The sequence below is a fragment of the Musa acuminata genome, chromosome BXJ3-9 (assembly GCF_036884655.1).
Source record: "Musa acuminata AAA Group cultivar baxijiao chromosome BXJ3-9, Cavendish_Baxijiao_AAA, whole genome shotgun sequence".
Classification (NCBI taxonomy): domain Eukaryota; kingdom Viridiplantae; phylum Streptophyta; class Magnoliopsida; order Zingiberales; family Musaceae; genus Musa; species Musa acuminata.
In genome coordinates, this window is record NC_088357.1 from 6,138,306 (window position 1) to 6,165,115 (window position 26,810).

A 26,810-nucleotide genomic window follows, 5' to 3' on the forward strand; every position below is an offset into this window, starting at 1 on the left:
AAATTATATTAAATGTTAGATGACCTTTAGAACCTTGATAACAATCAAAATTTGTGATGACAACAAGAGCGAGATGACAACAAGATATAATCGCTCGTGTTCTCATAATTTTAATGCATGAACCATATATGAATTTTAACAGAAGCTATATCTATTACAAGTATTTAGTTTAGATTAACCACGTGTACAATGCCAAAAAAAATAAAATGTGTATTAACAAATTATTTGCACATTTTGGATGTTATTGTGTAACTTCTTGCCTCCATTATCTTATTCCCTTGACACCCAACTAAAACTATTAAGTGATGAACACATTTTGATTCAAGTAGATGAAATTGTTGTGACCCTAAGAATAAAAAACAAACCCACGCTTGAGAAAGATGGACAGAAATGATATTTCTCTAGCTTCCCTTATTTTGGGTGAATCATAGTATTTCTGGTGACTGAATAAACACAAGAAGAACTGTTACAAGGTCCATGATGTGACAGAGAGGAGAGGTTTCCATTTCACTTGTCTCCTCATCTACAGGATATAGATGATGGTTGAAGGAAAGGTTGTGTCATTCCATCAATTGCCTGGATTCTCTGTTGTGGTTCCCCTCATCTAAAGGAGAATATTAAAGCTGCCCAAGAAGATAAGGACATGCTTAAAGTGTGGTCTAGTTGAGTATGAGGTGGCTGTCTTCCAACCAGAGGAATTCCATAGCATTAAGGACATTTTAATCATTGTTGAGACCATTAGATTCTAAGGCAAGCAAGGGACTCAGATGTAGGTTAAGGAATCTAACCATCCTACTATGCCAACACTAAACGAAGAAGGGCCTCCACCTTTGTCCACAGGCTACTGTCAAAAGTATATCCTAGCTTTATGAATTGGATATCAGCACAAGGACTTTATGAATTGTATGTATGTACATTATAATAAAAAGTGTTTCCTTTCATTGTAAGATTGAGTAAAATGTTAATGCAGAATAATAACATTACTGCTATATTAATACTAGAAAAGGAAACTTACTAAAGGAGCAGAACATCCGAGGCTATCATAGCTTAGTAATCTACCTTTGGAACTTTAAGACTTCTTTGATCCACAAAAAGAGGCAGATACAAATGGAAAGTTTGCTTTTATTTATTCCTGTCTGGAAAATTAACAAAAGGAAAAAGAACAAGAAACATAACAAGTTAGAAAACATTGTGAATGCACCTTTGTCATGTTAATGGACATGTTGAGACCAAGCTCGGGATCACTTTCCTCCATGGTCAACATCACTCTTGGTCAGCCACAGATCTATTAGTGCCACAGGCATATTTATCCTCTTCCACTGTTTACCACCTCTGTCCATAGTTCTCAGCAGTAACATCGCTTCCGACAAATTCATTCATCAGCATCCTTCTGTAACCAACCAAAGATGACTGAGGATGATCAATCAGTAAATTGAAGACTTTCCATTGTTATTCAGGAAATAAACTCATTCTTGAACAAAGTGCAGTAGTTCCAGGTTCAAAAGTTAATTTGCTAAGCACAATAATGATGGATAAACATAGAATATATGCTCATGGAAATGCACTAAGAAACAGTCCCATTCTTCATTGGGTTTTTGACACTTGTATGGAAGAAAAATGGCATATTAACTCAACTACAGAAAAGCATACTTTCCACTTCAAAATCATGGAAAATAACAGATAGCACTTTATGTGGACACTTCTTATGCATTTGTTGTGCATATCTCTGTCATCTTTATCACCTAACCAAGCAGTCCTATATGCAGTCTCAAGCAAAAGTATTACTCAGGTCTTCCTATAGGGAAGAAGGGGAATCAACCACCAGCCCAATGCCTGGCTCCGGTTGGTAGATTGCCATGTTAGAACCAACTGGCCTAATAAAATGCATTAGTACAGTTTAGATACACATACCAGAGGACTGACAAAAAAGAGTCTATTATTCTCATTAAAACAAATAATAGACACTCATATACTAGTCAACATTCAGTAGCCTGTGTGAGATGTCAAACTATAGGAAAGAGGGGGCCAAACCTGGCTCCTGCACTTGATTCCTGCATAACAAAGATAACCTATATGACAGTGGAGTTAGTGTATGACTTTTGAAGCGTTGTTTGGCTTTTGGAGAAAGCCAAAGTGCAATCAGTTGTGAGAGGACCCAGAGACTCAACCTTATCCACAGTGCAGCACTTCTTTTGACTCCTTGGTGGTTCTCAGCATCTTCCCATGCTCCATCTCAACCTGATCATTGCCCATGATAAGTGTCTTTTCTTTTTCTATAATTTCTGTCTTTATCATTATCATGTTCTCCGACTAGTTCTTTTGTTTACCCTGGTGTATAAGTATATAAAGATTAATCAAACTGGCTATATGTTACATTATTCTGAACAAATCATTTAAAAATATTATCGGAAACAAAATCACAAGATGAAGAGCGGAATTATTATGGAAAAAGCTAATCTCTCATGTGAAAGTAAAAACGAGCTTCTCCACATTCATACTTGGTGGTTGACAAAAATCACATCAAATCATTGGATTTACATGTAACTGGATGGGTATAATCATAATATGGAATTCTGATTACAAGAAATACGCAGCAGAGTGATACACGGCAGCTAGTGAAACTTGATAGGATCCTTGAGAAGCTATTCCTATATAGTACAGACCTATCTGTCTCTTTTGGAGGCTATTTAGCACATATAAGTTGGATGTATGATATCTGAGATCAATCTTCTGTCCATAATATATCGTAGGATTCACATGGGGCAATGGATCAACCCCAACACTCATGCTCATGAATCCAACCGAAACAGCACTCATGTCCTTATGTTTGCTGTGAGGCACACCACACCTTTCTTGATTGGTATAAGGGTTTGAAATTTTCCTCACATATGGAGTTAACAAGGGATTAGCAGTGATGAGATTCTTGTTGAACCCTGTTTTGAGTCTAGACACGTGAGTCATACCTAAGGATTTGGGACTCATCCATCTTAATCAAACACTTGCTGATTCCACCCAGGACCCACTTCACATGGAATGGAATCTGCATGTCCCCTTCCCTGTCAAACCATTCCATTATCAAGCTGCAAGAATCAATTAAATGCAACATCGGCAACTTGGTCAGTGTGAACTAAGATTAATTTCATTTCAAATGAAAGGATATAAATAGTGGCAACAATAATTTTACCCCAGGTTAAGTTCAGGGGCAAAAGATACATTTCATGGTCTGGCACTATCATGTGATCATAAACAAATGGCCCGATCACCAAAGTCAGTGAGAATCTATAGATAAGATGTAAAGAACCATATGCTATTTGAATCACGTAAGTATCAGATACCTTTATCGCTGAACGTCTAGAGAGATTTCAATTGGATTGTCAAAAGAGTTGGTGGAGACTGGAGATACCACATGATAAAATGTGAGGAGAATTTGGCATTAAGCTTAATCAACTTCTTGAAGGTTTGATGAGCATAGATGGTAGAATCATATCCAGTGCTGGAAAGCCAGAAGTGATACGAGCCCAAAACGATGACAACAGTGTTCAACATTAAGGTTGCAATGGAGGTCTTTCATCCCCTTTAGTTTCTGAATGGGAAAGTTAAAACAAAGTTGCAGAACTTATATAAATTTCCTAGACAATGTTTTGACAATTGTGTCAGCATTGACAACTTAACAAATACTAGCACTACATGCATGAACGCCAGCCAGATTCGAAATTAAAAGAGTACAATAAAAGCAGAAGCATGTTACCTGTTTGCAACATGTTCTTTTTTATGTATGCAAATCCATTCAAGCATGCTCGACATGAATTCCTGCACCAATCAAAAAATTAAGGACAATCCAACAGATCCTTATATATGGTCACAATCAATATTACAAAGGAATTTCTAGCAGACAGAAGGTAAACATTTAATCTAGACGAACCTTATAACAGGTCATAACATTTTGCATCATAAATATAAAAGGAAAGGCACAAACAAACACTTCCTCTTCATAAAACCAATTAATCAGCTAATTGTCAAGAAAGACTTTCTTGAGTAATCCACAGCACTTAGGATCCAGACAGGCAGTATGAAAGCAGACAAAGACATGGAGAGCATTCTGATTTCCAATCTACAACACAATATTTCATTACAGACAACTATCCAAGACTTTGAATCAGAAGTAGTGCATCATACATCAACTGAAGCATTGCACCTCTACCAGCAAAGGAGAGGCCTGCAAAAAAATTTCATCATTTCTCCTTTCAACAAAAGTTGCCTTCTTGCTTACATGAGAGCTATTACTTCTTTTAGATTATGTCCCTTTGCATACGTCCTCGAGTGGCAAGAAAAAAGAAGTAATGTTTACAAAATGGAAAATTGTCAACAAGAAAAGGTTAGTAGATGGAAAACTACTAAATTAGTTTGGGCCAGATGGATGCTATCATTACCCATGACAAAAAAACGAATTATAATGCTAATAGTCTTACTTAAGATCATAAAGTGGCATGAATAGATCGTTAGCGTGAACTTGGATCTCCAGGAGGAACTTCATTCCCTCATTATTGAGGAGAAAGTTGGAGGAAGGAGAAAAAGTTAAATTTTAAAATAAATGCAATGAAGTGACTAAACTTTATTTATTGGGCCAAACATGCTTAACATAAATGCATTCAAAAATGTCACAGATAATTGCATATGGTGGAGGGAGAAAAAAAATGCAATCATTGTTTTCCTCACAAAAGGGATTATCTTTCTTTGCATCATGTGATTGCTAAGGCTTACTCATGATCCTAGCTTCTTCAGGCATAATTCAATAATAAATGTGCACAGCAATTGCAATATTGCATGTCAAATAATAATCATGTACAACAAAGAAAAGGAACTTTGTAAGATATACTGAAATAGCCCAGACAAAAGGTTTTTACATAAGTATGAATACCTTGCATTCAATAATACAAAAATCAGGGAAGCAATGAAAGGCATATGTTACTGATCACAAATAAGAACTTTAGCTAGCTCGAAAAAATGGCAACAGCTTACTATGGATACAATGGATGTTGTGTGATATAATGGATACAATCAGAAAAATGTATGACTGAGTGCATGACATTTGAACTAGATTCAGTATCAGTTTCAAGAACCTACAAGAAACCGTGATCAAACCTTTACAAGATTTATTGGGCAACAAATGAATGTTTCACCAACATTGATATCATTGTCACAGATTGGTCAGCCATAGTACGATGTATGCACATGCATTGTTTAAGTGCCTTGACTATTTCTTCTGTTTTGCACAGGCCGACTAAACTTCAGCATCTACTTCATTCCTCACACAATACCAAGAATGAAGATACTGGTCAAGAATGCCTCAAGTTAAATAGGAGCTTAGTTCAGAAACTAAACCTCTACCGTCTAGGTTCCAGCAATCTTATTGGATGGGCAACAACATCACCTAAACTCCTGAACAATAAAAGATGATATATTTCTCAGTTATGCTGTTGTCAACAAAATATGGTAAACTTGACACTATGAGTAGCCACTTTCAAAAAACTACATCAAATTTACACATGACATTCCCTACTCTCCTCCCCGGTAAATATTTCTGCAATCAATATTCGACCATAAATACAGAAATTTCCACCGTGCTCTCTGATAACACCCACTTACCATGAAAAAAGATACATTGTTTAAGTAATCACTTCTCAGATACGATTATAACTGGAAAGATACTCGAGAGATGCGATCTTAATATGTGAACCAAAAGTGCCACATTTATTTACTCCGGAGACGGCTTCGAAACCCTCATTAACCGTGATCATAACAATTTGCTCTATCAAAACCTATTGTGATGAAGAAACAAAGGACAGAAGTTGTCACCCTTTTCCTTCTGCTGCTCCCACCAACACACCACTCATCCTCCTCGCGATCTCGGAAGCCCTCGCCTCCTACATCCTCCTACGTCTGTTCCTCATCCGTCGTCGTCCGCTTCGTCTTTAACCTCGCCATGGAGGACGAAATCGACCGGCTCTCCTATGGATGCCTTCACCTCGTTGAGCTTTTCTGAAAAGGGCGTCGGTACTGGTCTGCGAGAGGTCGGATGAACGACGTCACCGGGTAGCCGCACCGTGATCTCTGTTTCCAATGGCGCCATCGCCGTCCGTTTCCTTCCAATTTGGTTTTAGGCTTCCAATTTATACGTATGCGAATTTAAAAAAAATCTCTAACTTTTAATTTTTTTTCCTAAACAGTGCCAATTTCGAAAATTCTCGCATAATAATTTTTTTAAAAAAATAATTATTCTACCCTATGTCGAATAAACAGAAAGTAACCATTTTTTTCCGAAACTTCGCCCATCATTCATTCCGCTGCTGTCGTCTTCCTCCCTCAGTCGCGTTGCCTTGTCTTCACCTAAATCGTTGCATTTGTCACGCAATCTCTCTCTCTCTCTCTCTCTCTCTCTCTTTCTCTCTCTCTTCCCATAAGATAAGGCTGCATGCAGTGTTGGGTGGGAGGAGAATCTAATTCGTCTGCTGTATATATTAAGGCCACAGCCCGTCCAAAGGCTGCCATCTTCCTCTTTGAGCCCTCCGCTTTCCCACTGCACGACAACGGGAAGGAATCTCCAAGCACCATCCCATCATCTCTCTTCCTTCTTTTTCCCACTTGAGACCAACACAACTCCAGCCTAAAATGCACCACTCTTCCTCTCTATACATTAGCTGTGTTATCGATATGAACACAATGTGCAGTGTTTTAGGTTTTTTTCGTCACAGTATATATAAAAGGACACAGAACAAAGATAACGACATCTAATCCTTCATTGATCTCGATGATCAATACAGCCCGCAAAGGCACAAAATAAAGACATCTTAAACACCACTGAAACACACCACAGCGGCACAAAAGCTTTAACAGAAGAACATTACATCCGTATACTAGAAGAGAGGCCTCCTAGTGGAATGCACCGTTAAGAGTGGGTAGATCAGACCATGCCAAACCCGGATTCCAGTTGCCAAATTCACCAGCAGAGAGTGGGATGTGATCCATGATAGGAGCCGTAGCATTAGTAAGTGTACCAGCCATGGTCATCAACGAAGCTGTGGGGGAACAAGAAGAACCAAAGCTACCGACGTTGCTCATTACCGTCTGCAGCTGCTCGTTATGGTAATTAGCCGAGGACTTGAACTTTTGGTACAGGTCTTGGATCTCTGAGCTTGGAGTGACACCCAACAACATGTCATCATTTTGTGGCTGTGACTGCTGGTGATGGTGGTGGTGGTGGTGGTATGAGCTAGAGTAGTTGTTGTTGTTGTTTCTCCATGGTGAAGCACCTAAAGCAAGCTGACTCAGGGCTTCCAAGCTTGGGCTGTGTGAATTCGGCGTGCCTCCTGGATCGGCCACCGTGTGTGAACCAAGCAGAGTCTTATCATCGTCAATTATAGCAGAGTTAAGATGAAGGCTGGGCGTAGAATGAAGGAAGGTGTTAGGGTTTTGGAGACTGCTGGACCTCAAGAGGGAGATGAGGTGGGATGGATGTGGCGAAGGCCACAGGGTCGACGACAACTCGTTCTCCAGTCCACCGACTAGACCCGACCTGAGGACGAGGTCGGGCGACGCCGGCCTCGTCTTGGTGGCGCCTGCAGACTTGGCACAAAGCCCGGGAGCAGCAATGGCAGCCACAGCCCTGGTCTTGCGGCAGCCACCGCCGATGGGGACGTTGCGGAGGGCGCCACCCTTGGTCCAGTACCGGCGGCAGGTCTTGCAGAAGTGGCGTGGCTGGGTCAGGTTGTAGTTGTTGTAGTAGCAGAACTTGGTGTTGGTGGAGTCACAACGCGGGCACCGCAGGTTCTTCTGCTGCTGCTGCTGCTGCTGGTGGTGGTCTGCGGTGATCGATGACAGAGACGGTGACGATGAGGACCGCGACTTGGAAGATACGGGAGAGGTGGGAGAAGAGGGCGAGGGATCAATCAGAAGGCCTCCTGGATAAGAGTTCTTCCTTTCCTCCATCACCCCTCCCAACAATTCTTGGATCATCTTTACTCCTTGCAGGCAAACCTGGCAGAGGAGGAGAAGGGGAGACAAAGCAAACGAACAGAATGGTTTGAGAAGTTGGCCTTTGAAGAGTTATCATATGAAGAATGAAAGGAAGGGAGTACAGCAGCAGGGGATATTATATAGGGAAAAAGGAAGGGATAAAGAAGCTGTCATATGTCTGCACTTGTCTACTGTGATAATATATGATATATATGACCAGGGGAACAGCCTAAGGGCCTCTAATTATATTGATGGATCCCTCAGAAGGAATTGTGATGGCGTTGCGTCGTCCATTAATCACTTACTTCAACATCAAGGAAGCATAATGCACGCCGACTTCTTTGTCTATATTTCTTTGAATTCAATCATGCAGTCAATGGACTGCATCATCTATAACTCTCAGCCAAAAATATTTCGTCAGGTGTGTTTTGGATGCAACGCCAGCTTCTAACAAATGCTTGTTTTCGACTCATCGAAAGGCCAAGAAATGGATTCTAACTCGGGCAGTCAACACTAACTCGATGCAGGGAGTTGTCCTCTTGAGTCATTTCTGAGGTGACCCATTGACTGACTGCCAGATTCAATTAATTAAGCTAATATTAATCTATAATTTTTGGTTGATCGGTGCACTGCTGTGCTCGTGAGTTTATATAGATTTATATCCATTGTACTGTAGAAATGAGACTAGCATTCTGTGATTTCCACATCTGTGGACTATGAAACAAACGCACATACCGCATCTTTGCAGAAGCTTACTATATATATACTGTGTGGAGGTCTTAATCAAAGCTAACAAGGAAACAATGATGCCTATAAGCCTACACCAACGGAGGAATTTTGAACACATATGAGGGTTAGATATTGGAGGTAAAAGCTGGGGACAGTGGGTATCTTGTCATGCTCACCATGATTGGACTCTCACAGTGCCATTAATATGATCAAAAGAGGAGATGGCAGCTGTTTCTCGATGGCTATTCTGTTCTGACTAATGATCATCTGTTTAGGATAACTCTATGATGATCTGTACTCTATGCTTAAGATAAATTTGGTATCCATTCTGACTCTATGACCAAAGATCGATACTGCAATTCCATTGGGATGCAGATTTTGTACTTAAAGCTATCATCACTCATCAGTCTCGTGAAACTAGAAAAAGACTTGGCTGTATAGTGTGTTTCCAAGGATTCAACTCCAACACCATGCAGCATTCATCTAATGACTTGGTAGAATACAAATGGCTGGGAAAAGAACACGGGTTTAGCATAGCAGCAATTGTCTTCTCTTGGAACTCTCGGAAGCTGAGGAATGAAGCTATTCTTCACGACTGTTTGATGTCATGACTCGATCCGAAGGTTTTGTCCAGATTCACCTACCAACACACTTGCAAAACACTAGCAAGTAGATGCTGGTCCCACACCTCCTTCTCGGACCCACTGTTTCAGCTCTGTTAGATTCTACTCCATTCCCAAAGCAGTCGGTGCGCCTGTGCGACAGTGAAATCTGCACTGATCACGTCTGCTGTGCGTAAGGAGGCGAGGATGAAACGAACGACTCGTCAGCTCAGCCTCACCACGCCTCACCAGTTCCATGGCCGTGGCCGTACTTTGCTGCAGTAGTTTCGACGGAGAAGGCAGCCTTCTTCCTCGCCTCAGGCCATCCCGGTCGCCGTCAAAAAGAGAGAACAGACGAGCAAAGCGAGGAACGAGAGCATGTATGAATCCTCGAGACCTGCGTTTCTTGTCCCCTGTCGTTCGCTCTGTTCTGACATCCATCTCGGTCACTCAGAATCGCATGCTGTGATCTGAAGAAAGGAAGAGGCAGGGAGACAGAAGGATAGATTCTCTCAGTTCTAGTTGCCCGCTCATGGTTCAGTAATGGAACGGCTGCAGTTCTTGTCTCACCGACACTGGTGCAGCCTAATGTGGTCATGCATATATATCAGTGCCTGTCTCTTCATGTATATCTAGCCATGTTTTAGTAGCTTGTACATGGACTTTGGTGTTCATGAGTTTTGAGCTGGTGGTTTGATCCTTCATCACTTCAGAAAACCACAAAGCTACAGATGAAGAGAGACGAAGTAGTAAAACTGATTTCCAAACTAGAAGGATTACATGGTTTGATGCTTGGTTGAAGTATTCTTTGCTTAGATCAGATCACCAGCAATGTGTGTATTAACATTCACTTTCTTATGTAAGTTCTCTTATTTCATGGTTCTGACACATACATGCATAGTAACCTATACATTTGGCCGTATTGATCCCAAAATGCATGTGTTAATAATGGTAACAAAATGAATAGCGTGAATACATTGAATTGCTCATAGAATTTAGAGACTTAGCAATGCAAAGAGATTGTGAGGAAAATTCAAAAGAGAAGGAAAGGAATTCCAGAATTTATTTTTGAGATCCAAAGAATATGCTGTACGATTCCATGGTTACAATTATTCCAGCACAAGAGAACATGAGAAGTAGAAGCTTCTCCAAACAGCATATTCTTGGGCAAATCCTATGGTACGTGCAGCTTCCTCACTTCAGGACAAATACTAACGAGAGGACTCCATTGCAATGCTTCCATGGAAACTTCCTGTGACCTCCCAACCAGTGTGAGTATATATTTAGCCCTGTGCTATTCAAGAAGGAGAAACCAGCTGTGAGAGAGAGAGAGAGAGAGAGAGAGAGAGAGAGAGAGAGAGAAATAGAGAGATGTCTGGCTTTGTTGGAGTATGGATGACTGGGTTCTGGAGACTCGGTGGAAGGCATCGGAGTGCAGCCGGCGACGAGGGCGAGTCGAGCAGCCATGAGTGCAGCAGAAAAGAGGGAGGAGTGGAGGTAGAAGAACAGCTAACCAAGATGAAGGCAGAGGTCAAATTGAGGGAGAAGAAGAGCATGAGCCTCTCCGAAGCTACGGTGTGCATGATAGTGCTCATGGATCGCTTTGCTCCCAGCTGAGCTAAGTGTGTATTGCTTTGGTCGAATCCATGTAGATTCGCTTTGTTCTATAATTATGTAGACCATTCAATTGTGAGCTAAATGGAAAGAAAGAGTTTAAAGTAGACCGAAGAAGATGCCAATTTCTTGCCTGGTTTTTCATCCAAGTTTAAATTAAGTGGCTTCCAACGTTGGGATCTAAAAAAACAATCTCTCTTTATAGGTGTTGATGTTGTTCAAACCGAATACTGATTTGGAATCAATCAAGGTTCCTCTTTCGTTCTAATCTCAAGTCAATTTCAATTAATCCTCTTACATATTAATCTCAAGTCACTTTCAATCGAGATCATACTTGACCGATCCTATGAAACTGTATCAGGAGTGTTCCGATTAACAATACCTCTTCGATATTCAGTATCATTACTCTCATGATCGATGTCGATTATGGAGAGGGTTATGTATTTCTTTAGATTTAATCATGATCACGATTACGTCATATTCGAGATATGTTAGCGATTGATCAATTCAATTTGATGCTCAGGTGCCACCCACGATCACATTATACTAAGGTATCAGTCACATAGTATTGAGGTATCAACCACGTAGTATTATGATGTTAATCGCATAACACTGAGGTATCGATCACATGATATTAAAGTATTAGCCAAGTGACATTATGATGTCGGTCACACAATATTAAAGTGTCGTTCACATGATGCTAAGGTTCGATCATATGATACTAAGACATCGATTGCTTTCTCATCGTATATCATTAGAAAAAAAAAATATGATAATTCTTCTGTATTCACAGATATTAAATTAAAAAATTCACTAACAATGACTATATATGTTTGTTCTTGACCTCTCCTCAGCAGGTCTAGATATTCTCTCGCGAGCATGTTCATATGCACAAGAAATTTTTCTCGTTGCCATGACAACCACACAAACGCCATTTCCACACTCCATCCAAGAAGAGAAACATAGAGACTTTCGATGGACATCATCAAACGGTAAGCCTGATGTGGATCATGGATAAGCAACAGGCAATTAGGTCAAATATCGAAGCCTCTCCTCTCGTGTGCACAAGAGTTTGCTTATGGAATCTGATATATACCTGCTGTCCTAACCACACCTTTCCACCTCATTTGTTTGAATCATCATCTCATGTTTACACTCCTTCAATCTATGCGTGTAAACTTAGCCAACTAAGAAAGTAAGAGCTCTCAGATGATTTCATATGCATTTAAAACAAGTGTCCACAAAAGTTAGGTCTTCCACCACTACATATTATATAATTAACACCCACACAATCATCCCAAAGTCCACACAATAATATCACAGAAGACTTTTGGAAATATAAATCATATATGTCTCGGCCATGATGTTCCCTCTCAAACCTGCAATTGTAAGAACCAAGAATTGGGTAGATTGAGATCGCATTAATCGAGAATGTATTAGCATACTTCAAAACCTTATGTCGTAAACTTAAATGGGAGTAAGAACGTCTTATGATTTCATATTAGAAAAACGAAAGGTACATGCACGTTAGAAGGAAGTCATATCTAATCATAAAAGGGAGGTAAATGTAGCTTTCATGCACTCCAATTCGATCCCAACATTCGAAGACAAAGCATCAGCATCACGTAGCTATTAGCGCAGCGATCGGGCCATGCATCAGTGTCACGTTCAGGAGGAACTGTTACGACCTACCAAGCCAGTACGTGGCGCTGCAATGCAAATTGTATATAGCAGTATGCAGTACATATTACGTTACGTGGCGGCTCACTGGCTCCACAGAAACCTACCACATGCACACCGTGAGGCATAGAAATATACGGATACGATTCCATATCTCAATCACAATCATGTATTCGGTGTTCACTCATTGTATTTGTTGTGCCCATTTTTCCGTGGAAATAAATTGGCTGTGAATTATCTTTGGTGTCTGTCTTGAAACAGATGAGACAGTGGGCCCCAAGATGGGGACAAGTGCCGTAGCAGCCCCACTATTGCACCTCCTCCATTCGCGCTGCATGTCAATTGCAATTAGTCTCCATTTCTCAACTCATGCTCATCTTGCATCTGGTTGGAGAGACTATACTGGAGATGGATGCACACGTATGTAGTCAATAGGTTAATCCGTGTCAATATCCTCTTCCAAAATGCTACTTTGATCTCTATTTGTTTCTTTTGCTTTATGACCAAATCAGCAAACGCTAAGCCTTGTGATCTAAACACCTGTCGTCGGACCCTTAAAGCCGTCAAACCCATAGAAGCCTAACACGTTTTCTCTAACCGGTCAAAGGGCTGTGGACGCGTCCCGGCTGTCTGAAAGAGGACAGGGAACAACAGGCGTTCACATTATACACTTGGTGGGCAAGCTACCAATATAGTACGTGTCCTCCTAGTTTATAGAGAGAGTATGTGTTTCGTGCCTTGCACATGACATGAGATCCCCTGCTGCGGTTGACGACTATCGCCGCGATAGCCGTCCAATAACCGGTTCCGCTCCACACTGCGGTCGAACGCCTTACGTGCGGTCGAAGTCTTCTTCGTCCACGTGGCGTGGCCTCGTGGCTTCTCTTTTCGTATTTATACGCGGCCTGGCCACCGCCATCGAGCTTTAGTTGCCTCGCTCCGATCTCTTTCCTTCTGTGGCTCGAAAACTTTCGGCTTTCTTCGCACCGAAACTTCCTCTTCTTTTATCCCAGACAACAACGACAGTCTTTGGAGTTCATACATTGTGTCGAGCATGAGAGATCGGAAGGTAAGCACGGGAAGCCCGCCGCGCGGTTCCAAACTGTTCGATCTCTTCTTCCACACCGACACCATGATCCAGTCCGAGGACGAGCTCCCCACCGACAGCGGCAGCATTGCCCTCTCCACCACCGCTAGCCCTGGCTATTACTCCGATCGCAATCCGACCAGCACCGGGGCTTCCCCTTATTTTCTGTCTCCCTGGAACCCCGTGGCTGTCTCGCCCTTGGCCAAGTCCCCCTGGGCTTACCTCCCCCTCCTCTCCGACGAGGCCGCCGACCCCTCCGCTACCGGTCTGGTCGGGTCGCTCGTTCGCGAGGAGGGGCACGTCTACTCCCTCGCTTCCGCCGGGGACATCCTCTACACCGGCTCCGACAGCAGGAACATCCGCGTCTGGAAGGGCCGCCGCGAGTTGTCCGGGTTCAAGTCCAGCAGCGGCCTCGTCAAGGCTATCGTCGTCGCCGGAGACAGGATCTTCACCGGCCACCAGGACGGCAAGATTCGCATCTGGAAGACCTCCTCGAAGAATCCGGCCGTCCACAGGCGAGTGGGGACGCTCCCTAGGCTCAAGGACTTGCTGAAGAGCTCCATCAACCCGTCCAACTATGTCGAGGTGCGACGTCACCGCAACGTCGTGTGGCTTCGGCATTTCGATGCGGTTTCTTGTCTCAGCCTCGACGAAGAAGCCGGGATACTGTACTCCGGATCTTGGGATAAGACGGTGAAGGTGTGGAGGATATCGGACTCCAAGTGTCTCGAATCCATCAAGGCGCACGACGACGCTGTCAACGCGGTGGCGACCGGGTTCGGCGGGTTGCTGTTCACGGGATCGGCGGACGGGACGGCGAAGGTGTGGCGGAGGGAAGCGGCGGGGAAAGGAGGCGCCACCAGGCACGTCCTAGTGCAGATGCTGCTGCGGCAGGAGAGCGCGGTTACGTCGGTGGCAGTGTCGGAGGCGGCCGGAGTGGTGTACTGTGGTTCGTCGGACGGGACGGTGAACTACTGGCGCTGGCAAGGATGGTGGCGGCAGCTGGAGCACGGCGGGAAGCTCCGCGGGCACCGGATGGCGGTGCTGTGCCTCGCGGCGGCCGGGAGACTTGTGGTCAGCGGGTCCGCGGACAAGACCCTGTGCGTCTGGCGAAGGGAGGCGACGGGCGGCGACGGCTGGGACCACACGAAGCTGGCGGTGCTCGCGGGGCACCAGGGGCCCATCAAGTGTCTGGCGGTGGAGGAGGAGGACGACAGCCAGGGCGGGGCGGTCATCGCTGCTCCCGGGGGACCGCGGTACGTGGTGTACAGCGGGAGCCTGGACAAGTCGGTCAAGGTGTGGCGGGTGTTGGAGCGGGAGGCCACGGCGGGGGCGACGCCGGTGCGTGGACTGGCGGAGGCGGAGACCCGCGACGGAAAGCTGGGACGGTCGCCTCTGCGTGCCGGGGGTGGCGGAGCCGGGGCGCCCACGAGCGATGGCGCGGCTTCGAGCACGCGGGCTGCCGCGTGAGCACACGTAAAGATTTAGCCTGCTTGGTTTGTACATCCTAACTGAGCCCGTCCTCCACAAGGCAAAGCAAAAGAACACGTTTTTCTCTGTTTCTTTTCTTCTTTTTTATACATCAGTGTGCATATTGTTGGAGATAAGATATGGTAAGGAGAGCAGTATAAGGTGATTGTTTTATGGTAAGCATCCTTTTGTTAAGAAAAAGGAGCTTATTTGTTTGCATTCATATATATATATATATATATGTATGTATATATATATATATATGTATGTATATATATATATATATATATGAATTCCATGTTAATATACACCTGATTAAAAATACAAAAAATCTGAACATATGTATGTCAACATGAAAAGCGTTGGGTTGGAGGTGGGACCCATATGAATCAGCAGGTATTTAATGAGGACGCCGACCCAACGCAATCGATGGCTGACGTGGATTGATAAGACGTGGAATCACGGGGCCGCCATGAACGCTCCTTCAAGGAGATTATTTTTGGCAGCGGAGACAAAATGGCGAGCACACGTCGTCTTCAACAGTTAAATCGAGTGCCGGTGTCAACGAAATATGAGTTGGTCATGTCAACGTCTGATTCCCCCCCAGTACTTATCAGACGCAGCTCCAATCGGATACCGTCTACGGATGATTAGAGTTAGTGGTACAAAGCGATTCGATTGGAGCTGTTGATATCACTGTTCATTCATGAGTCTCGATGTTAATCCATTCAGCAGTTGATAGACCATTCAACGCTGTTGGCTCCTCCAATCAAAGGTACAGTGACCTCATATTTGTTGGGAGTACTGTTTTGTGGAGTAATTACTGTACCCATTGGGCTACACACTGTGAAATGTAATTATAACATTTGAATTCTATCGAGTACTTTTTGATGTTTGGGAATTCTCTGGGATATATAATAGGGATTATCAACAAAATGCAGCAACCTGAATATAAAATGATTGCTAAGAGGTTATTAGCAAATTAATGTGCGACCAAATAGGGTGTGGAGCAGTTGCTTTAATGCAAAATCCACTATATATTTATTGTCCATGATGAGACATGGCCTTTCCTATGCCACATGCAACTCTCTATTTTTGTTAAAGGTCATGTTTTATGAAACAAGTTATTAGGAGACTTCTGACTTTATGATCGATCTCTTCAAAGACATTTTGTCCATTTACATCACCGGCAAGGAGATTGCTTTCTTGACATTAAATGAACATCAACCTCCATAGAGTAGCTGCAACCACTATCAACCAAAAACCTTGTTAGTCTTCTAATGATTAGGTTATTACTCTTTTTATAATATTTTATACATACATACATACATATTACAACAAAATTATGTATAATATTATTCATAGTTACGTCGATATGTTCAAAAGTAATCATGTTTATATTACGAAAGAAGCGTATGATGTCATTAGTCATTGCACGAAGATGTCGGGAGTGTTGAAGAAGTTAATTAATTTTATTTAATTAAATTACTAAATAGATAATATTTTCTTATTTAAAAATATGTAATTAATTTTATTAATGAATAGTTCATATCAATTTTGTGATATGTATATTTATTTTCTTGCTTGCAGCACAATTTTCTTGCAAACGTTGTATAAAAGCGGTTACAACCTCCTTGTCACGCACGCAAGAAACAGAGAGCGGAAAGCATCGAAGCACCCGATCGAGAGCGAGTGCGTCCTCCTCCCTCCTCCATCATCCTTCCTCCCTCCATGGAGTTCACCCTTGAGGAAGGCCGAAACCTGTCCGCCGACTGCCCTTCGATTCTTCTGGTTCGCATCATAAACCGCCCTCCTCCTCTTCCTCTTTGTTTCATTCTTCTTCGTTGTTGTCTTTTGGGCTTCATTGCCTCAATTTATGTTGGATCGTGCTGTGATTCGGTAGCCAGGGCTGTCGATCGGCAACGTCGGGCAGTTGGCGGTCGATCTCCTGATCTCGTCGACCGGGGCCAAAAGAGTTGGGTTTTTGGATGAGCCTTCCCTGCTCCCTTGCGTCGGAAATGATGCTTACGGTCCGGAGCCTGAGGGCGTCCTTGCGCTGCCCCTCGAGGGTAATTTTCTTGCTCCCAGCTTCGTATTTTTGCCATCAAGTCTTCTTTTATGTTGTCGGCTAGGTGTTTGTGGAAATGCATTATGCATTGCGCTCATTTAATGGTTGAGGCACTGGCATACTCTTTTACATTGTATTAACTGTGAAGCTTTGCCTATCTATATTTATACATTCTGAAGCTCTAGATGCTGTCTACTCGTCTTATGGTAGAGTTAAATGGTTGCTCTGGCCTTCCCTTTTTTTCTTTTTTGTTTTTGCATGTCAGCTGGTAGTTTTACCACTAGCCAGAAAGAAAGTCAGTCACAGATATGTTCGACGACAATGTGCCCGTATATCGCTAGGTTTGGTCTGAAGGAACCATTAAGGTGATAGTTGGGTAACATCGTTTCCTAAAGTTTATACCAAATATATGATGTCACAATAGACATGTATTAGTGTTTTGGTTAGATTAAAATTGTCATCACTGACAGTCAGTGCCCTCTTAGTTTGTAGCTCATGCTGATATACTTTCTTTAATTATTTGTTCAAGCTGTGTAATAATAATCATTTTAAGGTGTTTGCAATTGCAGCTTACGAATCTCCTCCACATGCATTAACTCTTATCCAGCAAAGGTCTCCAGTTATCAAGGTGAGCCTGGCTTATTTTTCAATCTTCATTGCAATTGCACTCCATTAATGTGCATGACAATTAGTCAATTTTCTGGTCATTCATGAAAATATACATACCAGTGGATCAAACTGTTCTTGCACAATCAATCTGAGTATCAGTTAGCTTATTTTCCTTAAAATAATATCTTAATGGTCAACGAAGGATTAGATATGATCTCAGGTGAAGTGTAATCTCAGATTATATGACACTTAAAAGTACAATAATGCATTCAAAGTAAGTACCTCGGACATAGAACCATTCAAGGGTTGTTCACAGAGAAGACTTAGTTTGTAGATGTCATCCTTTTGGAATCAATAATGTGCATATTGTGTGATATCCATTTTCAAGAAGTAGCAGCCCTAAACTGATGCACATGAAATCTCTTTTTAGAAAAACAAAGGAACATACTAAGCATTAGTAGTAGGGAGAAGCTTTCGGTATAAGCATATCAAGCATTAACTGATCTGGGCCTGTAGTAAAGTGCTTCCAGGAAGTTTTCATCACAAGTTTGTCTTTCACCTTTTTTCTATAAGAAAAATTATCGGATAGGAACTTTATTTTTTATCTTGTTTCGTTTATGAAGTACTTACAGGAAAAAGATTGTCAATAGGTTGGAGGAAGGGCTTTTTGAATTATATATAAATATATGTTACTTGTTATTTGTAGTTCTTGTGAATTGTACACAACGTAATTGGATCTTGAAGTTTTTCTGTGCTGCCCGTTCTATGAGCAATCTTTGCTATGCTACTTCCAGTATGTGAGAATTTTTTGCTCCTGTATTTGACCAATGTTTGAGTGCGCAAGTTCAACCAGCACACATGCCTGTTGGTATCATGTTAAGCTCTTTCAATCACCTTCAAGTTCATTTTCTGTGTATCTTATTCACTATTTTCTGGTAGCTGCCCTTATATGGTCAACAATAGCAATTTGCAAGACCAAGTTCTGGTATCTAACAATAATGTAATAGATAGAAGATCCTGTGGTAGTTTTTACACATTAAAGCTGAAAAGATAATGTATACTTCATTATAAGTTCGAATTGGTATCTGATTTTATCGTAACTTTAATCTGCACAACAGGTCCAACATTTCTCAGAGTTGCATTAGTGAAAATTTATTTCTATAACTACAGAAGCTGAGATGCACCTGGTGCACATCGTGACATCCGTTGTTGCATTATCTGTTTTCATATTATGATATTTGACTTTCTTATCTTGAGATTAATATTACCATTCAATATCAGGGAATGATGGTTGAGTTTGCAAAGAATTTGGCAGATTTTGTGTCAAGCATTGGAAAGAAACATGTTATTATTCTTTCAAGTCTAGATTCTGGTAGAATGAAAAAAATTGTCGCATCCAGGTACATGAGCTTTACCTTTGTAGTTTTTTAAAAAAAAGTATTTTTTCATGTTTTCCTTTCTGGTTCCTGCTTTTGTGAGATTAAACATAGGGTTGCCATTCAGTGATATGCAGGTTTACTATGTCTCAAGCACCAACAATGATGGAAACGATAGTGATTGTGAGAGGTTAGGATTTAAGAGGCTTGAGGAATATGATCCAGCTCAGAGACGATGGAAATATCTTAATGAGCTAGCTGAAGGGAAAACTGATCGGGAAGATGAGCCCAGTTTTGAAGATGAATTGGTTCATGATGACTATTATCCCGGCTTACCATTTGCTGCTCTGTTCTCTTGTTGCAAGGTACTCCTTTTGGTACTTCATTAAAGAATGCTTTTCCCGTAACTCAGAACTGTTGCAAATAACTTGTTTGGAATATTGAATGTAGGCAAAAGGTCTGAAAGTTACTTGTTTGTTATGCTATTGTTCCGAGGGGGACAACATTGCAGATTCCTTTCAATTGGCTGATGCAGCCTGCAAACTGTTGAGGCTGACCCCAGATAAGTTATCTGGTGAGTTCAAAGAAATAGATCTATGATTATGATGTCTTTATCTTTTTAATCTAATGGCCTGCATGTTTCGTCAATTAGAGCAGGTTTCACTGAAACTCTGTCAGGAGTTTTACAAGTTTTTCAGTTGCATCAATGTTTTTATAATTGCAGTGCCCTTTCTTTGTTTCAAATATTTTAATAAGTGTGAGCTTTTTTCATGAATTCTTACACTTGTATGACTGGCCATTTCAGGGCATGCAGAGGGTGGGTGGAATATACCACTATCATGGCAATCAGTTTATGGGCCACCACCTGATATGTCACTTTTCTGATCTGCTTTCATCTATCATGGTAAAAAACATCTTTGACCAAATGAAACCCAATTTGAATTTATTTTGTATAATGGTTTCTGCTATCTGAACAAGGAAATTTGTGATTTTCTGAGTGAAATTGCCAACGTTCATCATATTTATTGCAATTCGTGCTTTATGCTGCAAGTCATGAAGAATGATTAAATCTTTTTTTTTTTTTTGAATTTTCAGGTATTGGGAACAAATCAAGTTGTCTTTTTGTGGCATGTACTAGCAATCGTTAGGAACCAAGGGCTGATAGAGATGGCAGACTGCTTGTTAACCTTTTAAATGGACAGAATGGCAACTATGATATGGTAATGCATGATGTTTCTTCGGACCCTAGATTTCATGTTTCTCATATCCGCTTTTTTTTTTTATAAAGCCATCCATATTTTGAGCATTTTTCTGAAAAGATGATACTCCTCTGGCCGCTTAACTTCATCTATTCATATACATCTAATTATTTGTTTATCTAGGTCTCTTACCTTGGTTGAGGATTACTCCTTATTTTGAAGGAATTTTGTGATCTGATTAGAGGATGATCTCTTAAAATGTCTACTCCACATTATATTTCATATTAATTGTCGGGTGATCTAGTCATGACAAAAAAAAAAAAAAGGAAATGCTTGTTGTCCCTTCGTTACTTCTCTCCGTGAAGGAAGGTAGTTTAGTTGTTCATTGAGAGCATAATGTGGAAATTTAAAAAATTATAATTACTTATATTTGTTTGTTGTATTTGATACCTTTTGCTTCGGATTGATAACACAATTAGTAGCTCCCCTATATAAACTCAATCCACTAAGATGGACTCCGTTTTACCAAAGAATGTTATTAGTTTCGAGTACAAGACGCGGTGAAGAATACACGAGAACACGGTGGTTGCAACCTCTAACCTTCAAGCTTTTCTGACAGCCTAGGCTGTAGACCAAATCTAGGATTGTGTTGCCAAGTCTTCTACTGCTAAGAATAAAATGTTTCTTTTGGTTGTAGAGTGATGGATTTATCATCAAAAAAGGGGAAAAAAAAATTAAGAGGAAGTAAGTGATGGTTATCTTCCAAGCATTCCATGAAGAATTTAGTGAAAGGTTCCCTGGACAGAGAAATAGAACAACGATCTGCTTTTGACTCTTTTAGCTATTTGGTATGGGCGTTCAAGATGGGTATCTTTGTTTTATTGCAAGAGATTCCTCTTTAAACTCCATCTTCATATTGCTTAGGCTGCAAGATGGAGTATAAAATAATGTCTTGGTGCTGCTGATCAAAACAGCAATCTAACACACCTCTTTTTGGGATACCTGACCATCTCGGCCTAAGACTTTTCCCTATTGATTGGCCACATCACAAGTTGTTACTACAAAGGTGGCATAGATCAACTGAAGAACACATAAGAAATCTAGAATAACAATTATCAAAGATTTGCACAGCAAAGCTTTCCACAACTTGGGATCCAATCAGCAGCACAGGTCAAAGATGCCTGAAAAACAACAACAAAAAACATCAGCTTTAAGTTTCATAACCTCAACAAAAATCAGATTTTGAGTCTTAGATAAAGAATATATATTTAAGGAGTCATAGGCTAATTGCCGATGTTTTCATCTACCAAAGATGATACAGAAAGAACATACTTATTTTGCTGGGTGGGAGCAGCTATGAGCAGGAAAGGTACATGGTTAACCATGGCTTCTGGGATCAACAACTTGATGCACCTTCCTGGCTTCGGCACTCGAGAACTGACCCACAACTCGGGCGTGGGGTATTGTTGGCTCACCGTTAACAAGAGCAGCAACATTTTCAAGAAAATACTGCTTTGGTAGTCTGCCCACAACATTTCCCTCCTCGTTCCCATCTTTATCCAAGAAAGCAAAATGGGGGATGCCTTCCACTCCAAACTCATCAAGCTCCTGCTCCCACTTTGTGTTATCAACATTCAACATCACGAAATTCACTTGATTCCTGACAGAAGCCACTCTGGTAAAAATCTCTAAATAGGGACAGAAAAATGTCTTTAAATCTTTAATTAGTTGAGAATTTTGAATTACAATGTTAGTATCTTATCCATTAGTTGTGATGTCAGAAATCTGTCACACACAAGAGGAAACAATGACCAGGAAGGTATAATTAAGGTCTAAGATCATACAAGCAGGTAATTAGCAGTGAATTGCAGAGAAAAGGAGATACTCTGTCAATAAGCATAACATAGGGGACCAATGCAGCACATGGGAAGCTCACTCACCAGGCAGGGTTTTGCAATTGTAGTATCTTGAAATCTTACATAGATGATATAAGATCCTGTGTCCATACTTCACAGGAGATGAAATTTCTTTCACATATTTGATGAAACTGCATTTAGTTTATTTATATTTAATTTACATTATACAGAAATCAAGATCTTACCTGAACTGCTGCTCTACCTGAAAGATCTGTGGAGCTAACTCCCGACAAACTTCACACCAATCTGCATAAAACTCGACAACGGTGGGTTTTCCATTGGCAAGAGCCTGAAACAACAGCAATACACCATTTGGTGAGAACCATGTACATATAGAAGGCTTTTAAGATAGCACGTTTAATTTAATATGGACCTTGCTCTCTACCATCCATCATTGACAAGAGTAACTTATGACAGCTATTTTAACTCAGTTCAATTCAATCTGTTGACAAACAAGATCATTACTAGGTTGCGGTATAGGAGAAGTGCTTTATGTTATGCTTCTTGACTGAGAGGAATCAAGAAGACATCTTCAAGTATCAAAACCCTTAATCTCGCTATCAGAGAAGATCTGTCATTCAAGAAAAGGATATAATATATATATATATATATATATATATATATATATATATTTCAAGTAATTTCCTGATACAACAATTGATCCATCTTGGTATCAGTTCGCTAGGTCATCCAGACATTACATGACTTACCAATACTTCAGGTGCTCTCCTCTAATTGACTCCTCATACCTCCAAGAAAAAAATACCATGCATGCTTAAAACCTTTTGCGGAATAATAAGCAAGCTTATGTCTGGTGTTTCAGCATTAGTTAGCCATCTGAAATCTTAATCCATATATGATGGAGCCACTTCTCTGAAGCTGCTAGTTAAGAGATCTCCATAGGCACAATTGGATACGTGCCCCTCCAATTGTTTATGTATGCCACTGAAATGGTTGATAACCCAATTATCAACAAAAAAAGGAAAAATAACACATTCCTGAAGTTGCATTAATCGAAATGACTTGTGTACACTATCCAAAGACAGCAAGAATGCAAGATGAATAAAATTGACCAAATCGAGAACACGACAAGTCTCCTTTTGCCAGTGTCGAAGATTACCACAGTCAAAATTGTGAAACAACATAAGAAATAACTGCAATTGAAGTGATGGAGCTCATGCAAGTTTTATCTCTAACACTTCATTGGACTTAAGAAGGTGATCAAGCAAGGACATGAAGCTCAAAACATAAGAAAACAAGACGAACCGACCTCTTCATAAGGTATGGCAGCAGCAGAGAGATCTTTCAAAGAAACACCAAAATCTAGTCGTGCTGATATGAAAAGCCCCACTGCAGCAAGGGTAGAAGCCAAAGCTACTCGTCTATTTATATCTTTATTTGGAAATTCTACAAAGTTAGCACTTTGGGAAACACTAGCATCTTGGCTGCCCTCTTTGACTGCATCAGGTTGTGCAGTGTTTTCATCCTGTAACAAATGTTGAATTAAACATCTTTAGCAGAAAATAATAGTGAAGGCAACAAAATATAACTTTCTTTCACAAAGAAGATATTAGTTATTTCCCAAGCCTGAGATAGAAAATATAAATGTATTGACCAAACATAATGAAATTACCAGGAAAAGATATCTTGATCACATTAACAATAAAAGTACCTGAATTATGATCCATAAAGTTGTGGATTAGGACCTCCACAAGAATCAACTTGAGAAAGTATTGGCTATTGTAGAAAATAATCTCTGATCAAACACTTTGTACATCATTTTATGTTTAGGAGAGATTGCATTATTGACATATGTATTATAGTGTCATCTTCACTTTAAGCCTTGTATAATTTTATGGTCCATCTAATCCCTGGATGTTGAAATATTAGCACTGTTGATCCGATCTCAGTTAGGTTAACCTACATGGTAGAACTGAACCATCAATCTGAGTACTGTTGACATGGCAAAATGCAAATAAACTAGCCATGTTAGCCTCATCTCCTTATTCACCTCCTCTTTCCCCTCCACCTCTGGATCAGTCCTTTGCCACCATCTCGACTTCCCGCTCATCTATCTCTGGACCTAACCCTCCACCTCTGCCGACTCTTCCTTGACCTCCTCCGGCTGAACTCTTCGTACAAGGCAGAAAAGAGGAGGAGGAGATGGAGGGGGGAATTCACGGATCTTCTTTGACAATAGCAGGTGGCCTTGTATCCCAGAAATAGCAATTCAAGAACGGCAAGCCACAACTTAGCAATCTATCTTACGATTCCAGTAACTACTGAATCGATCTTAAACGAAAGAATTGGTCAAGAATCGACGGGTTAGTTCGATCTGCCCGGCGAAAGTGATTACGCCCTTTCAAGGACAGAACAGATACATTTAGTCGGGAGAGGAAGAAGATGTTGGGGTTCACCTCGGGAGGGGATTCGATCGGGGGAGGCTCCACCGGCTTAGACTCGGCCAGGCAGGCCATCTTGGGGAGGCGGAGGGGTCTTGTCGACCGGAGGCGGAGGACGGTCGCCTGGCGCAGGCGGCGAGGGAGATCCGAAGGGTCGAGGCGAGGTGGAGGGAGCTCGCGGAGGAGGCCGAAGTGGCTCGACGCGACGCGGGCCATTGCCGGCTTTAGATCGGAGGGGAGCAGGGGGGGGGGGGGGGGGGAGGGAATTTGATGGCCGCCGGGTTTTAGGGTGCCCGCCGCCGCCGTCTCCTCCTCCTGTGGTGTGGCACGGCCCAAGTAGATGCCGCTGGAGCGAGCAGCCTTCAACCGGCGGACGACTTGTTTGGTTACGATTTGTTTGGTTGTTTGAGAGGTTGGGATAAATTTGTTTTTGCCAAATATTCATCACTGTCGCGTGTGTGAATAACCCACCAATTTCAAAAATAAAAATAAAAATCTCATGGATCATTTTTTGTGTGTTTCTTTTTCTTTTTTATTTGGAGTTTTTAAATCTGGTTTGAAATATCATACAATTTTATTAGTCCTCCCTGAATTTATTATTCCTTCTTTAATATAAATATACATTAAAAAACCCTAATATTTTGATCATCATATGGGTCGATTTAAAAGATATCCATATTAATTAAAATTTTAACTAATAGTTGATTTTTTATCCATTATTTTAAAAAAAATATATGATAATTATTATTATTATTATTATAATATAATAGATAAGTGGCGAAGATAGAATTCAAACCCTCAGATAAGTTGATTTGGTGCATTACTATCATATCAATGTTTAAGATGTGAAATACATCGGATAAGATTTTAAATTTTTAAATATTTTTAAAATAATTTATGTATCATAATTATATTAATATTTTAAATATATAAATATATCAGATGAAATTTTCTTGTATTGATTAAAAGACTCAGAGGATTACATATCACCTTATATTTTCTTTGTTCTCCTAAAATAAGTGAAAGTTGTAGTTTGCCATTCTTCTTGTTGTTTGTGATTAAATATTATCCTGAAATTATTTACTAATGACAAACTTGGACTCAACTCAGATAATAAGATTTACCACTTTGGCTCTCCCTCTTTCCAATAGATATTATAGTTTATATAACATAAAGCGATAACTCTTAGCAACACCAATGGCATAGAGTTGTCAAGTTAGACTCAAAGTCAACTAAGATTAACTTCTGAGTTTGAGTTATAGGGAGTTGATGGAGATCTTATAAATTATGTTAGAGACGTATCGGACGTAAAAAGCAATCAAAACATCTTTAATAAATGTATTCGATCATCAATAAGTCATCGCATTGAATCATTAGGCTTATGATTAAAGAATAACAACATTATTAAGTTAACTTCCTTGTCAACATTATCCCATCGGTATCTATGTTGCCGACCTTATCTGACATTAACATTAATTATTCTTCTCTCTTTCTCTCTCTCTCTAAGAGCAGTAAGCAAGTAGAAGGATGTAGTATATTATATACACAAGCGAGCAACAAGAAGAAGCTACCTTTCTCACCCTCATCTGGACGTGGATTCCGTACTCAAATTCTCCAACGCTTTGGTCAATCTCTGATGCAAGAATCCAAAGCTAATCCATCCTCATCCTGCGATCGCAATCTTGTAACTATTGTGCGACATCGACAGCATCAACTCCACATTTCTTTATACTCATGACATGTCCACATGTTTCGATCAGGTGTATAGATGTAATGTATACATGCATCCACCATCTTGATGACACGTATTCATTTAGATGAGGAGGGTGTCCTAATGCCCACTCATTTGGTAGAGGCCATGCATGCTATTACAGTCAAATTTACGTAATATACTATCCTTTCTATTGGTAGTTGACTTAATAACCACCCTACAGTGGGCATGAGAAGAACGACACTACCAAAAAAAAGAGCGGAGTTGACTTAACACCATTACAGTTGGCATGAGAAGAACGACAATAGGACAAAAAAAAAATCAATTAGCTTTT

General features: G+C 40.9%; 4 protein-coding genes across 4 annotated transcripts; 2 read left to right on the forward strand and 2 right to left on the reverse strand.

Annotated features, from left to right (window-relative positions):
- Positions 1-6,775: 6,775 nt before the first annotated feature.
- On the reverse strand, positions 6,776-8,173 carry LOC135650184 (dof zinc finger protein DOF3.7-like). The gene has a single exon (XM_065169385.1). The coding sequence runs from the start codon at positions 8,011-8,013 to the stop codon at positions 6,931-6,933; it is 1,083 nt and encodes a 360-aa protein (XP_065025457.1). The 5' UTR covers positions 8,014-8,173; the 3' UTR covers positions 6,776-6,930.
- A 5,086-nt stretch (positions 8,174-13,259) lies between these two features.
- On the forward strand, positions 13,260-15,322 carry LOC135650183 (protein JINGUBANG-like). The gene has a single exon (XM_065169384.1). The coding sequence runs from the start codon at positions 13,693-13,695 to the stop codon at positions 15,193-15,195; it is 1,503 nt and encodes a 500-aa protein (XP_065025456.1). The 5' UTR covers positions 13,260-13,692; the 3' UTR covers positions 15,196-15,322.
- A 1,503-nt stretch (positions 15,323-16,825) lies between these two features.
- On the forward strand, positions 16,826-20,625 carry LOC135650203 (uncharacterized). Its single transcript, XM_065169428.1, has 8 exons — positions 16,826-16,986; positions 17,099-17,264; positions 17,833-17,891; positions 19,154-19,272; positions 19,376-19,613; positions 19,699-19,822; positions 20,054-20,152; positions 20,344-20,625. The coding sequence occupies exons 1-7, from the start codon at positions 16,927-16,929 to the stop codon at positions 20,131-20,133; spliced, it is 846 nt and encodes a 281-aa protein (XP_065025500.1). The 5' UTR covers positions 16,826-16,926; the 3' UTR covers positions 20,134-20,152; positions 20,344-20,625.
- A 673-nt stretch (positions 20,626-21,298) lies between these two features.
- Positions 21,299-25,155, reverse strand: LOC103997342 (thioredoxin-like protein HCF164, chloroplastic). The gene is made up of 5 exons (XM_009418523.3): positions 24,781-25,155; positions 23,634-23,849; positions 22,549-22,652; positions 21,780-22,107; positions 21,299-21,628 (listed from the first exon to the last, which is right to left on the reverse strand). Exons 1-4 carry the CDS (start codon positions 24,979-24,981, stop codon positions 21,825-21,827), a joined length of 804 nt encoding a protein of 267 aa, XP_009416798.2. The 5' UTR covers positions 24,982-25,155; the 3' UTR covers positions 21,299-21,628; positions 21,780-21,824.
- Between the last annotated feature and the right edge of the window lie 1,655 nt (positions 25,156-26,810).